At 58.0% G+C, this 15,281-nt stretch overlaps 1 protein-coding gene across 4 annotated transcripts in view; it reads right to left on the minus strand.

The window, feature by feature from the left end:
* BCAR1 (BCAR1 scaffold protein, Cas family member) overlaps positions 1-14,320 on the minus strand; it is a 39,096-nt gene extending 24,776 nt beyond the window's left edge. Inside the window, exon 1 of one of the 4 annotated variants that reach the window (XM_055299552.1) lies at positions 14,227-14,320. In XM_055299552.1, the coding sequence (XP_055155527.1) occupies positions 14,227-14,292 (66 nt within the window). In that variant the 5' untranslated portion in view covers positions 14,293-14,320. Of the gene's footprint in view, positions 1-10,642; positions 10,892-12,113; positions 12,307-13,026; positions 13,220-14,226 lie in introns of those variants that run through there. The other 3 variants (XM_055299553.1, XM_055299554.2, XM_055299551.2) reach the window with 3 other exon arrangements.
* Between the last annotated feature and the right edge of the window lie 961 nt (positions 14,321-15,281).

Genomic DNA, 15,281 nt, shown 5'->3' on the forward strand with positions numbered 1-15,281 from the left:
GTATATGGGGGCAGAACCTCACCCCACCCCCAGTCCAGCCTCCTGGACCTCCGCTGTCAAGGACAGGGATGCAGCCCCACATACCCAGCACAGCCTCCACGCCCAGCCAGTGCCGGGGGCCCTATGCCCATGCACTTATTTTGTGCACACAGCAATCCTGCAAAGCAGGCTCATCATTAGCCCCAATTTTTTTTTTTTTTTTTTTTTGAGATGGGTTTTCACCATATTGGTCAGGCTGGTCTCGAACTCCTGACCTCAAGTGATTCACCCGCCTCAGCCTCCCAAAGTGCTGGGATTATAGGCATGAGCCACTGCACCCAGCCAAGCCCCATTTTTCACATGAAGAGACCGAGACCCAGTCTACCAACCCCTGCCCCATCCCACACATTTCGGGGCACAGAAGGGACAGGGCCAGGGAAGAAATGGGGCTGCTAGACCTCAGCCCACCCCGCAGCAGGAAGGGAATCTAGGGGCAGGGACAGCAGCACTCCAGGCTCAGAAAGCCAAAGACCCCTGTCACACTCAGACTGCAAAAGGACAGGCAACTGACACCTAAGCACCCTCCTCCCCAGTAAAACTGAGCTCAGCACTGGGGCCAGCACCACCCCCACCCCACTAAGTTTAGCCCCATTGGTGAGAAGGGGTGCAGTCAACATTTGTTGACTGGGTGGGACCTCAGAGGTGGCCCTCATGGGATAGGCTGGCCTGGGTGAAGAAATCTGAGGCTGCCCCAGTCTGGAGGATGGGGGTGGTTAAGTCACGCCTAAGTGCAGAGGCACACACTTGCATACACACAGCACACACGCATGCGTTTACACACAGTGGGACTGGCAGCAAGGAGAGAGGCCCTGAATAAGGAGGAGCTGGGAGAGGTTGTTGCCGGACCAAGGGAGACAGCTGCAGATACGTGGCCGGGGCACCAGCACAGGGCCCTCCCAGACAGTTGTGTCATCCCAGGAGTGGCCTGGCACCTCCAGCCAGGTTGAAGATGAGCTCACAGGCTGGAAGGGATGTCTCCAACCCCTCAGGGCCTGGAATAGCTGTTTGTACAGAAAACAGGTGGATCCAGCACACCAGGACACTAAGTGTCTGGAGTGGAGGGGGTTATACTGGACCCGAGTGGAAAGATAAGCCTGGGATAGGGTTCCTGCTCTTTGGGCTTTCTGAGGTCTGCCTTCAGGACAGACCGACTGCACAGAAGAACTTTTCTTGCTCGATGCTCACCAATGTCCACTGCAGCATTTATGACAGCAATGACAGCAAAACATGGAGCAAAACAGGCCCACCTATCAATGCCAATTCTAGGGGACCGGTGAGACAAACCACAGCCCCTCAGTAGAATAGCTTGCAGCTATTAGATGGCCTCTTCCAAAGACTGAAATAATGCAAGAAAATGCTTACAACAAACTAAAGTGAAAAGAGCAGGCTAAAACTGGTTTGCACAGTGTAAAGGCACACAGCCCCTTCCCCTCCTGAAGCCTCAGCCTCCCAGCAGCGGTGAGGGTGGGCTCGGCTGATGGCCGGCTCTGGGAGCGGCAGCAGGAGAGGATTTCCTGAGGCCGGAGGTGAGCACTGCCAGCCCCAGGAACAGGAAGAAACGGTATCTCTGGAGGGCCAATGAGAGCTGACGCCATCCCCCTAGGCTGGACACTCACAGTGGCAAGCTCAAAACCAAGGTGAGGCCGGGCGAGGTGGCTCATGCCTGTAATCTCAGCACTTTAGGAGGCCGAGACTAGCCTGTCCAACATGGCGAAAATCCGTGTCTACTAAAAATACAAAAATTAGCTGGCCATGGTGGCGGGCACCTGTAATCCCAGCTAATCAAGAGGATGAGGCAGGATAATTGCTTGAACCAGGAGATGGATGAAGCAGTGAGCTGAAATCATGCTACTTTACTCCAGCCTGGGCGATAGAGCAAGGCTCCATCTCAAAAAAAAAAAAAAAAAAAAAAAAAAAAAAAAAAAAAAAAACAGCTGAGTGCGGTGGCTCACGCCTGTAACCCCAGCACTTTGGGAGGTCAAGGCGGGCAGATCATCTGAGGTCAAGAGTTCAAGACCAGCCTAACCAACATGGTGAGACCCCGTCTCTACTAAAAATACAAAATTAGCCGGGCGTGGTGGCACATGCCTGTAATCCCAGCTACTCAGGAGGCTGAGGCAGGAGAGTCACTTGAACCCGGGAGGCAGAGGTTCCAGTGAGCCAAGATGGCGCCATTGCACTCTAGCCTGGGTGAGAGCGAAACTCTGTCTCAAACAAACAAACAAAACAAAACCCAGACGAAGGCACGGAACCTTTGTGGGTAGCACAGAGGTGAGCCTACTGTCACACACAGAACGGACAGCCCACACCCCAACACCAGTCATTCCTCACTGCTGCCCTGGGACCAGGACAGAATGATGGCTACCTGGAGGCAGAGAGAGGGGCAGTGCCCCACGCAGCTCCCATGGCCAGCAGAGCTCGCACCCTCCACCTCATAACCGAGGCGTGTGCCTATCAGAAAGCACCCCAGGTGACCCCAGACCGCAGAGCGTGCACTCAGGACTCAAGCTGGAGCTGTTACCATAAAGGGCTTCCCATCCTCCCCTGCTCTCGAGGGTGGAGTGACTGCGGGGCAGTGTTTGTCATTACAGTAGTGGCTCTGACTGTGGGAAGGTGGGCGTGCCCTACAACCTGAAGCCAAATCCTTCCAGTGGTCATCCCCTTTGGCATGCCCAAGGCCAGTCCCCAAAGACCCGGGGGCAGGGGCCGTATCCAAGGTGTGTGGGCAGAGCTGCCAGGTAAGGGACACAGCACAGGGGTGGGGTGGGGCCTGCCTGCACTCCAAGTCCTGGCCTGCATCCCAGTAAATCCAGCCCTACGCCTCCACTTCAGGCCTGTCAGAAACAGGACTGGAAGAGGCAGCACAACCTTCCAAATTATCTGGAAATTAACAAGCAGCAGAGGCCCCTGCCGTTGGTGCCTGCCTCAGAGAGAGGCTCAGCTCACAGCGGCCCGAGGCCGGAGTGGGCCAGCAAGGCAGCCCCAGGGTGCTGTTCAGAGGCTCTCCACCCACCCCAGCGACCCCTTCCTCTTCTGTACTCTCCTCCCTCAGCTCTCCCCTCCTGCCCAGCCTCCTGGGGCTGGCAGGTGGGGCAGGCACCAGCACAGGGCCCTCCCAGACAGGTCCTCCTGGACCAGTGGCGCCCCTAAGTGCAATGAAGAGGGGCCATGTGCACTCTGCCCCACTGCTGACCACGACCACCATGTCCCCCTCCTGAATCTGCGCCCTATGGCAGAGGCAGCCCCTCAGCACTGCCTGGGGGAGGGGGAAGAGAGGGGCTCAGTCCTGGCTGGAAGGGGGAAAGAGGGGCAAAGGGGCAGCCTCTGTCCTTGTCCTCAGAGAGGAAGCTCCATGGCTGGGGGCTGCCCAGCTCTCCACTGACTGGCCGGGTGGGCAGGGATGAGGGTGTGGTCAGGAGGCCTCCCCAGCCCAACCCAGCCCAGCCATCTGCTCTCCCATGGCAACCAACCCCAGTGTACTGGGCGGAGGGGGGTGACTTCACACATCATCTGCTGCCCACTCCGGGCTGCTTTCATAGAATACAGGTGCCCACACCCACAGATACCCACCCGGCCACTCTGCTGCGGTCAGCAGGCCAGGGGCCAGTGGAATCACAAGAGGGGACCCTGGGGGCTCTGGGTGGCAGTGACGGAAAGAGTGGATACAGGGAAGACAGAGCTGTGGCAGCCACAGGGAAAGCAATGCTTTTTTTTCTTTTTTTAAAGACAAGGTCTCTGTCACCCAGGCTGGAGTGCAGTGGCACAGTCACAGCTCACTGCAACCTCAACCTCCTAAGCTCAAACAATCCTCCCACCTCAGCCTCTTGACTAGCTGGGTCTACAGGTGTGCATCACCATGTCTGGCTAATTTTTTTATTTTTTGTAGAAATGTTGTTTCACTATATTGCCCAGGCTCGTCTCCAACTCCTGAGCTCAAGTGATCCTCCCGCCTTGACTTCCCAAAGTGCTGGGATTATAAGCCTAAGCCACTGTGCCTGGTGGAAAAGCAATGCTTTTTCTCCCTCCTTGCACAGCATCGTGGGGCTAGGCTGGGTGTCCCACTGGAGCCTACGCCGGCCTACAAATAAAGGTTCCTTTGCCCTGGGAGACCCAGGCTCAGGCTCTCACCCAGGCTTAGACTAGAGGAAGGGAGCAGATATTAATGACTCCAACTTGCCATGGGCCTTCAGCCAGTCACTGTACTGCTCAGGTCTCAGTTTGCCCATCTGTTAAATGAACCCACCACCAGCAGCCCTGCCTGCCCTGGGGCCGTAAGACTGATGGCACAGGCGGCTGGCAAGCACATGGTGGCACCCTAGTATCCCACTGCCCGCAGCACAGCCACACCCTGCGCCATCACACACTGGCCCCACCCCGCTGGGCACCAGGGCGCACCCTCCCTCGGCCTACCCCATGTGCTAAGCCCATCCCGCAACCAAGCCCTCCCTGCTCTCCCTACAGCCTGCGCAGACACCGCTCCTCAGATGCCCTGAGCATCCCTCACCTTCCCGGAAACCTTGTCTGAGAGACTGGGGCAAAATCTTTCCTTGGAGTTCTGCTGCCCCCAGATCCACCCGCCAACACTGGAGGCAGGCAGGGTCTCCTCTTGGACTGCCCTGGGGAAAGTAGGAAGTGGCTGGTTGCGGTCCCTTTCACTATGCATGTTATAAGGCAACACTCACGCATCTGCGCCTCCTGACTGAGGTCTAACTGTTGGCAGCACTGCTGTGTAAAAGCACAGCTGTGTCCTCAGGGAACTCACACTCCAAGGTGTGTGTTAAGGGGCACAAACATAAACGCTTGCAAAGCAGACAGCAGAGGGATGGGGGAGGCTGTTCTACACGAGGTGCTTGGGGGCTTCTCTGCGGAGATGACATTTGAGCAGATGTGTGAATCTTTTGCTAAGACTCGTTATGCAGAAAAAAATAACAGCAAAGATTTGTAAAAATAGCACAGGCAAGCCAACTCCTTCAGTGTGAAGAGCCAGTGTGGCCGCAGGAGCACACAGAAGAAACCCAGATGCTGGGGGCCAGGGACGCAGGGAGTCTCCCTCTACCCTCCTCAGTCTTGGCTCAGTGGTGCGTGCCTCCTGGGCTTAGGGCTTCCAGCACTGGGGCAGGAGCAGCAAGGAGTGTCTGCCTGGAGGGGTGCCTTGGCAGATGGCCAGGGAAAAAAAGAGAGAGCCCAGGAATCTGTGTGGGCTGGGAAGGAGGAGGAGGAGGGATGCAGGTAGCTTCTGCTCCATCCTCTCCCGCCTCCTGCTCTCCTTAGAAACCTCCCAACCAGGACCTCTGGAGTGGTCACAGGCCCTGGCAGAAACACAGATGACTCTACAGCCTAAGACACTTAACCTCCCACAGAACCTGCGAAGAGGCAGTTTAAACTCTAAGACACCTGGTGAGGTCTGGGACAGGGAGGAGTGTGGTCATACCACTTTCTGGGCAAACAAGTAACTTTGGTAGATCCAGGATTTGGGGGCACAGATCTCTAGGCATGCCTCAAGGCATACAATTGGATATCAGGTTTTATAAAATACTTAAATGGGGTATTTTGCCAACAACAGTGCCAGTGTTCCAGTACTTAATAACACACAGCACAAGCTGGCTTCAGTGGCTCATGCCTATAGTCCCAGCTACTGGGGAGGCTGAGGCAGGAGGATCGTTTGAGTCTAGGAGGCCAGGCTGGGCAACACAGCAAGATTCAGACTCAGACACAGCACACTAAAGGTAGAGATAGATATCCATCCACAAGGAATGGATAAATATCTTGTGGCACATCCATTACTGGAACATTACTCAGCAACAAAAAAGAATAAACTGGCTGGGCGCGGTGGCTCACACCTGTAATCCTAGCACTTTGGGAGGCGAAGGCGGGCGGATCACGAGGTCAGGAGATTGAGACCATCCTGGCTAACACGGTGAAACCCCATCTCTACTAAAAACACAAAAAATTAGCTGGGTATGGTGGTGGGCGCCTGTAATCCCAGCTACTTGGGAGGCTGAGGCAGGAGAATCGCTTGAACCTAGGTGGTGGAGGTTGCAGTGGGCCAAGATCGTGCCCAGCTTGGGCGACAGAATGAGACTCCAACCAAAAAAAAAAAAAAAAAAGAATAAAACCAATATGCTCGAGGAATAAAGCCAGTCCTGGCCTGGCTCAGTGGCTCACACCTGTAATCCTAGCACTTTGGGGGGCCAAGGTGGGTGGATCACCTGAGGTCAGGAGTTTGAAACCAGTCTGGCCAACATGGTGAAACCCTGTCTCTACTAAAAATACAAAAATTAGCTGGGAATAGCGGGGGACACCTATAATCTCAGCTGTTCAGGAGGCTGAGGCAGGAGAATCACTTGACCCCGGGAGGAAGAGGTTACAGTGAGCCAAGATCCTACCACTGCACTCCAGCCTGGGTGACAGAGCGAGATTCTGTCTCAGAAAAAAAAAAAGCCAGACCCCAAAGTGCATCTACTGTAGGCTTCCAGCTGCAGAAAGTTTAAGAACAGGCAAACTTAAGCCAGGGTGATAGAGTCTTGACTGTAAAGGGGCTTTTGAGAACTTTCTGAGGTGATGGAGATATTTGTTATTTTGATTCGATTGATGGCTACATGAAGGTCTATATTAATCAAAACTCATCCAACTGCCAGGCGTGGTGGCTCACGCCTGTAATCCCAGCACTTTGGGAGGCCGAGGCAGACAGATGAGGTCAGGTGTTCGAGACCAGCCTGGCCAACATGGTGAAACCGTGTCTCTACTAAAAATACAAAAATTAGCTGGACATGGTGGCACATGCCTGTAATCCCAGCTACTCGGGAGGCTGAGGCAGGAGAATCACTTGAACCCAGGAGACAGAGGTTGCAGTGAGCTGATATCAGGCCACTGCACTCCAGCCTGGGTGACAGAGTGAGACTCCATCTCAAAAAAAAAAAAACAACTCATCCAGCTAACTGTATGTTTAACATCTGCACATTTCACAACATGTAAAATTTACCTCAATAAGAGTTTCGACTGGTAAAAAATAAAACAAAGCAAAGAAAAAATACATGGCATTACAAATACCAAAAATAGATACTGCAAGCCTAAACTCACCATGCTACTCTTTTTGCCCTGACCATCAGGGAGCTTCAAGTTAAATTTGGATGCCTACTGAGCCTAGGCTTTCTGGGATAATTCTTCCTCCTTCCCCATACATTACATAATTCCAGATCTTTTCATGATCCCAGACTATTTGTGTCTTCTGCTATAATCTGCTTCAAATCCTTCTTGGAATTTGGTAGGGCTTAAATAATAAATTAAAACGACTGAAAAACCTTCCCAGCCTCTAATCTCCCTTGGAGAAGAGATTAACTTTAGAGCCGCAACTTGTGACCATCTCACCAGAGCAAGCATCCCTTCCGCAGCTCTACCGAGGTCCCCAACCTGTCCCCAGAACTCTTTTTCTTTTTTCCTGCAGAGAGGGAGACAATGGCCCAGCACACAAGGACTGAGAGTGAGCCACAGAAATAATGGGGCTTGACCCGGAGGACACACGCAGGGCTGCAGTGAGGTCAAGTCCAAGGCCAGGGGTGAAGATAAGCAGACAGAGGGAAGGTGGTGTGGGCCCCAGAAGACCAGGGCACCAGTGGTAGGAAATGGGGAGGTCTGCCGGTATCACCCAGGCCCCCCACTCACCCTCCCGGCTGTAGGCCCCTCCCTTAAGGAGCCATGATCCCCAGGCAGGGGTGGAACCAGCCTCCCTCAGAGGCCCTGCCTACCCCGTGCTGGCCCGGCTGCTGCAGACCACACCTGACCAGAGGCCTGCACCACTGCAGCGGCTCCCACAGCCTGCAGTGCGGCCTCATTCCTGGGGGCACTTGGAGCAGGGGAGCAGCTGCCTAGATGCGATGGGCCAGCTGGTCGCCCCAATGCAGGTCACTCTCGGTGGAGTGAAAACAAGTACCTGACCATCCAAGGCTCAAGAAGCCAGGGTCCTGCAGGCCACGCCCAGGCAGGGGAGAGGCCAGGGTCATCCCACCACCAAGGCCTTGGCAGAAACTACACTGACCGTAAAGAAAGGGCCACAGAACCCTAGGGGCAGAGGGCAATCAGCCTGGGCCCAGCCCAGCCTCCTCCCCACGCTGGCTGCCCAGGAGTCAGGAACGGGTCTGAGCCACTGCACTAGCCAACCACCACCACGTAAAGACAATAATCTCCACAGCAGTAGCGGCTGTTACTTAATCACCCTCCTTCTAACAGTTCTGGTCGCCCGTCACCAAATTCTCACAAAATCCCAGGAGCTCTGTGCCGTTAACATCCCCATGACACAGAAGAGGAAACTGAGGCTCAGGGAGGTTCAGTAACTCACTCAACGCACAGAGCCAACACTGTTCACTCTAGAGCCCTTGCCCTTGACCCACCAAAACACTCTCCCCACCCCGAAGCAGCCTCTCCAGGAACCCCTTTCAGCCCCAAGCAAGGCTCTGAGGAGAGTGGCTGACCCCAGGCTCTGCATGGGGATGCAACCACTGGCCGGTGAGGCTCCATGATACTCCTGGGGCCACACACTCAGCAGGCGGCCAGGGGCAAGCTGCAGCCGGAAGGCAGAGAGAGCGGGGCAAGCAGTCATGGATTCTGCAGTGTGAAGAGAGAGCCTGACATAACCACATCACCCCACCAACAAATGGACAATGGCAGACGGGGCCGGGAAGGCTTCCTATGGATGATGGCGCAGAGCTTGAGGTGAATGGGAATGACCTGGTGAACGAGGCAGCTGGCTGGAGATCACTTTCTACAGAGGGACGGACAGGCTGAGCCAAGGCCCAGCGGCAGGAGAGGGTGTGGCAGGGGCAGTGGGGCCTAAGCTGCGGACTTTGAACCCGGACACTGCCTCTTCGCACTCTCTCTGTCCACTGCCTGGCTGCCCAGGCCAGCTATGAACCCCCGGGCAGACCCTCATGGCTCCTTGGGCAGCTCCCCCACTCACACCACTGCCTAGCACAGAGCCAGTCCCAGGATTGCTGGCCAAGGTTTCAACCAGATGCCAAGCTGGTCTACTCATCTCCATCTACCACTGCTGGGGATAGACCCAGCCTGCTGCACAGCCCTGGGTGCTACCTGCTCTGAGCCCAAGGTGCTTTGCCTCTCAGGGACGCAGAAGAGGTGACACAAACTCATGTTTGGGAAGCCATAGGTAGAGGGTTGGCTGCTGTCCACAGCTCAACAGGCTGCAGCCCCCACAAGTAGAGGCCATGCAGGATGATGTTCATTTTATGGCTTTGGATCCTGCCACATTCGGCTCCCACCCTGGCTCCACCTCTCACTGGCCATGTGACCCTGGCAAGACACAGGCCCTCTGTGGGCCTGTGAGGCCCTGAGCCCAGTGCCTAGCACACAGGGCAGCATCCCTGAAAGGAGCCATCCCTCAACGAAGGAGCACAGGAGGAGCTGGAGGGGCCGCACTCACTTCACAGATGGGAAGCAAGAGGCAGAACAGACAGCAGGGAGGCCTCCCCGCAGCTGGAAGCTGGCCTCTTACCTGGCAGGGCCGGGGGTGGCCAGCACCTGCCACCCCTAAACATGGACTCCCAAGCCAATGCCAGCCAGAGGTCTGAGGTGGGTGGCACATTTCCTTCCAAATGTGTCCTCTCAGCTGCAGGAAGAGACAGGCCCAGGGCTCTGGGCAAGAGGAAGGCATGGGAACACGCACAGGGTGTCCAGGCACCATCCAAGCACTGCACTGCTCTACGCCTGGAGCAGAGGAAGGGGCACTGAGCAGGTAGCTGGGACGCCCTGGCTCCTTCCCCTCTCTGGGTCCGGGACTCCATGTGAGTCAAATGAAAAGGTGACACCAGCTGACCCCCCGCATCTCCCCTCCCCCAACACTCAGGGGGTCACTCCCCGCACATCCAGCCCAGCAACCTCTCACCCTGCTTCCCTCCCAGCCCCTTCTGAAGCATCTTATAATTTCTGTGGGCCAAAGTGCCTGCGTCAGCCCATCTAGGAAAAGACTGCCCAAATGAATGGGTGTGCTTAAAACCCAGATGTGTCCCTAAGCAGTCGCCACTCTGGGTTCCAAGGGCAGGGCTTGAGCAGGCAGCTCGGTCTCGAAGCCTCCGCAGGGCCTCCTCAGCACGTGAAAGCAATTTCCGAACACTTCAAGACTGTTCCAAAAATGAATTCTCCTCTTGGCCCCACCACCTCACACACTGCCCAAGGTCCCAGGAGAGAGAGCCACGGTGATCTGCCAGCCAGCCACGTAGGGGGCAGATGGCAAAGACCTCTGCCCACCCCCAGCAGAACTCTCCTGGGCTGTGACTACAAGGGAGAGGGTAGGAGGTGACTCGGGGCCCATGATGGCGTGGCCAGGCTGCAGGTCCCCACAACAGTGCCTATGTGTCCAAGTCCTACCCAGCCCGCTGTCCCTCTCTTGTTACAGATGAGGCACAGTGCCAAAGAAGGCTGCCCAAAGTCCTATAAGGCAAGGGGTCAGGGTGCCATCCCAGACTCCATGTCCAGAGCTTGGCTCTGACTGTGGACAAGCAAACCAAATCAAACGGGGACCTCCCCACAGAGGCCCGCCCAGGCTCGGATGTGGCCAGAGTGACATTCCCTAATCACTACTGCCCTGGGACACTGGCCCTCCAGCAGGCTCAGGTGGTCCACCTTGTCCCTCTGCCCAGTGCCCACAGGAGCGGGGCTGGCCGGTCCCCTGAGGCCCTGGGCCAGAGAAGTCCAGAACTTTCCAGGAGAGCAGAGCAGAAGAGAGGAAGGGCTTGGCAGGCATGCTCTGTCTTTCTTTCTGAAGACGAGACAATTATGCTCTGAACCAGAACGGATGGCGGGGCTCACATCAGCACAGTCTGGAAGCCCTCATTTTTTCATCTGTAACTGCATTACCACTTCTGGAGGCGGGCGGGAGCGGGCTCTTTAATTCTGCAATAACAATGCTTTGCACTTGGCCAGCCTCCCCTCCGGTCATCTGGACACACTCTGGGATAGTTAATGAAGAGGCCAATTGCCAGGAAGCCCCCACTGCCTGCTTCACGGAAAGGATGGGGTCCTCCGGGTGAGGAGCAGTTCCAGAAACAAGGCCAGAGTGGACAGGGCTCTGGAGGGAAAAGTCCCTAACTAGGCAGGGAAACGATGGCTGGAGGCCACAGCTCGCCAGGTGCAGATGGTGTCCCTTCCTGGCAGGACGCCGGGGTGTCCGCCTCCCACCTCCCACTTCAGTCTGTCCATCTGTCATGTGGGGCCTGCACCTGAGGCCTGGTTACCCGGGGTAGCCAGGATCACTTGCTGTCCTCAGGAGGTGAGACCGAGATGCTCAGAGATGCCAGTGCCTAAGTGTGGAACCATGGCCCGGGGGTCTGCCGAAGCCAGGCTGCCCGGCCAGGAAGAGGGGGTGTCGGACAGAAAACCCCTACGGCCAGCGGGGAGGACGCAGCCAGTCAGGGCCCCGGGTGTTCCGCGGCGGGAGGAAAACTTCACAGGAAAGTGAGCCCATCGGCCGTGGAGGGCAGGCAGGGCTCCCATCCAGCCAAGCCGTCCTGGAGGAGGGGTGGCTCCGGCGACTGGCAGAGACCGCGCCCCAACCTGGCCACCCCGGGGAAGTCCCGGGAGCGCCGCAGGGCAGCAATCCGAAGGAGGTCGTGGGGAACAGCACAGGCCTCCCACCCCCTCATTCGGCCCAGCAGTCCCAGAGGGGAGTCCCGGGAGCGGCAGAGAGCCCTCCCTGCTAGGCCTAGCCGTCCTGGTGCGGGGTCCTGGCGGGCAGCAGACTCCCGCCTGGCCCAGCTGTCCCAGGGGTTTCCCGGGGACCAACAAAGAGTCTTCCCGACCCAGCCATCTTGGGGGGCTCCCCGAGGCGACAGCACGGACCCCAGCTCGATCCAGCTCTCCTAAAAGAGGATGGAAAGGAGGGGACAGAGAGGCCGGCTTGGGGGAGGCTCCCCCAGCCTGTGCGCTCTCCCCCGGAGCCAAGTAGGCCCCAGTGAGGCGACCCTCAGTCCGGGAGCCAACGCGGCATCAGGCCCTCGGCGGGCGGGGCGAGGTCGCAGCCGGGCGGCGGGCAGCCGGCCTGGAGTCCCGGGCGGCGCGGTACTCACCGGCACGGACATCTTGGCCACCGCCCCCGGGACCTGGCGGGCAGCGGCGCCGGCGGGCTGGGGGCTCGGGTCCGCCCGCGCCGCTCAGGGGCCCCGCGAGGGGTCCCGGCGCTTTCCGGCTCCTGCGGCTCCTGAGCGTTCCCGGACGCCGGACGGTCCGGCCGCTCCAGCCGCGCCGCGCATGCGCCACCCGCGCCGCCCCTCCCCACCGTCTCCGCGGCCAGGGACGCGTTAAAGGTGAGGACCCCGGACCTCGGCCTTTTTCTGTCGGCCCAACGCGGCGGGGAGGCGCGGTCTCCTCCGCTCTTCGCCCATCTCTCGCGGGCCACCTCCAGTCGCACCAGCTCCGGGTCGCCCAACCAGTCCCCTCCCCCAACACTGCAAGTCTCCGGGAGCTGGGCTCCTGCCCTGTGGCCCTGGCCGGGCTCCTAGTCCCTGGGTCCGGGCGCAGACCGGGGAGGGCTCGGCCGGCGGAAGGCGATCGCGGGGCAGCACAGCAGGCCTCTTGGAGCCCCTCTGCCCTCCCCCAGCTGAGAGCGAGCCCCGAGACCCCCAGGGAAGAGGAGCTCCCCACTCCCCGGAAACAGTCTAGCTCATCCTGAGGTCGCCCTGACAGTGACATCTGACCTGGCTTCTAGGGAGGATCCTGTGTCCCTGTAACCCCCACTCCTGGGCCCACCCGCAGCCCACCGTCCTCCCAGAGGCTGGAAGACGAGACTTCGTGGGCCTGAGACTTCCTTTCCCCAGGCTAAACACCCCCAATTTCAGCTGTTTCGTATCTACCATGGTGCCCACACATGGCACCTGCAGCCACTGGACACGTGCGTGTTCGTCCCCATCGCTCCACTCCTGCCAGGCAGGCCTTGCTGCTGCCCCATTACATTTTATAGGCCCAGGCACTGAGATCCCTCACCCACTCAAAGGAAGGACCAGGGGTCCGACCCCTCTGTTCTGCTACCTGGGGACGGTGGGTGAACATCTAGAGCAAGTGGGGCTGGGGTCCAGAGCAGTGTCCCAGAGGTCAGCGCTGCCCACCCCAGGGAGGAAAGACGGAGCCAGCTCCATGAGGCTGGTTGGCCGCAGCCCGGGCTCATGGCGGGGACCTGGGGGCAGACAGAGAGCTCCAGCTGCCTGGGGAATCTCTGCGTGGGTGCCCATGTGGGGGGTGGGCCCTTCTGTCTGCCAGGGATGCTGTGCCAGGAGGCCACGGTGGCTGGATGGAGGAAGCAGAGCCAGGCAGCAGGCTGACTTCCCCCAGCTCCCAAAAGCCCCCAGTAGCAGGTCACCGACTGGATTTTCAGCCTTTTTCCCCAAGGGACGCGCAGCCTTGATCTTTTCTCCAGGAGTGTCCCGGGGAGGATCCCAAGAGGCCAGCAGCAATGAGGGGGTATGAGGTATGCGAGAAAGAGGGAAATCCAGGCCTCCCAGAAGAGACCCAAGTCCCTGTTCTGGCAGTGATGAGGGCTCCCTCCCTGCTCAGGTTGAGTATGGTTGCCCCTTCACCTCTTGAGTGGGGTTCCCAACTGTGCACATCAGCGTCTGCAGCCCAGTGCTCAGCAAGGCATTGTTGGAGGGGCCAAGCAGGGCCACAGCAAGCGGAGGGGGGGCCTGGACCGACAGCTGCCACCTCCTCAAAGGACGCTCTGTGCATGTCTGGAACGTGGCCCTGCCCGTGCCCGCCCGCCCACATCCAGCTGGCACAGGGGCTCCTGAGCTGGGAGCAGCAGCTCAGCCTGGTTCCCCGGGCTCCTGGCCACACGCCCCGCTGTCTCTGATGCCCCCACCCACCACCACCCTGGCCCTCTCCTTTGCTCCTCGCCCAGACCCCACCTCTCTCCCTTGCTCCTACTTGGGTCCCACTGTTTCTGTCTCCTTTCCCATCTCCCCCATTTCTAGGTGCCCCGGCCAGAATGGGGCAGGCGGCGGAGAAAGATCCCTTCCACCTGCCTGGGCACAGGGAAAGGAGGGCCCAATCGGGAGGGGCGCAGATGGAGCTGGACCCTCCAATCCATCTCGTCCTGCCTCTGACCGCCCCAGGGGCTGCTTATTTAGGGCATCACTAACTCAGCCCTTAGCAGGGAGAGAGGGGATCCTGGCTAGAGCTCTCACTTACTCTGAGGCAGGGATCCTTGGGTGTGGGCCTGGGGGCAGCCAGAGGAGCCTCACCAGGGCAGTGCATGCCCTCTCCTGACACTACCAGGTGTCTGTGAAGGCGGCGGCTGCTCCTCCCTCACCCACTGCTGGCAGGCAAATGATCCCAGGATGACTCACTCCGTCCTATAGGGAACAGTCTCTGGGGCTTCAAGGCTGGCAGTTCCAACCAGAAGCAACAGCTGGGCTGCCAGAGCAGGCGCCAGCGCCCTGAGAGGTCCTTGAGAGCTGAGCGAGGCCCTCACACCGGGACTATTGTTGTCCCTGGCCTCTGGAGGGAAAGGAATTTGGACCTGGCCATGGAGTAAATCTATGCAGAGACAAGCTTCACACCCAGCTCTTCTGACACCCAAGCTGGCCTCTGTCCCCAGGGACTTGCCATGTCTGGAGGGGCTGAGGGCTGGGAAGTGGCTCTTTTTCTCCCTGTGCCCCCCTTCAGGTGACCAGGGACTTCTCTGGCAAAGGAGCTCCTGCCCTGGGAGAGTGCAGTGATTACCAGGCACTAGTAATAATCACCTGTCAGGCGGGGCGCGGTGGCTCATGCCTGTAATCCCAGCACTTTGGGAGGCCAAGGTGGGCAGATCACCTGAGGTCAGGCATTCAAGACCAGCCTGACCAACATGGTGGTGAAACCCCATCTCTACTAAAAATACAAAAATTAGCTGGGCATGGTGGTGCGCACCTGTAATCCCAGCTGTTTGGGAGGCTGAGGCCAGAGAATCACTTGAACTCTGGAGCTGGAGGTTGCAGTGAGCCAAGATCTCACCACTGCACTCCAGCCTGGGCGACAGAGGGAGACTCCATCTCAAAAAAAAAAAAAACAAAAAAAACTCAGCATGGAACGTGTGGCATTAGTAATGAACCAATACTGATACATCTTTGTTAACTGAAGTCCACACTTGATTCAGATTTCTCTCTTTTTTTTTTTTTTTTTAAAAAGACTTTTGCTCTTCTTGCCCAGGCTGGACCGCAGTGGCACGATCTTGGTTCACTGCAACCTCTGCCTCCCAGGTTCAA

Source organism: Symphalangus syndactylus, chromosome 11 (genome assembly GCF_028878055.3).
Source record: "Symphalangus syndactylus isolate Jambi chromosome 11, NHGRI_mSymSyn1-v2.1_pri, whole genome shotgun sequence".
Classification (NCBI taxonomy): domain Eukaryota; kingdom Metazoa; phylum Chordata; class Mammalia; order Primates; family Hylobatidae; genus Symphalangus; species Symphalangus syndactylus.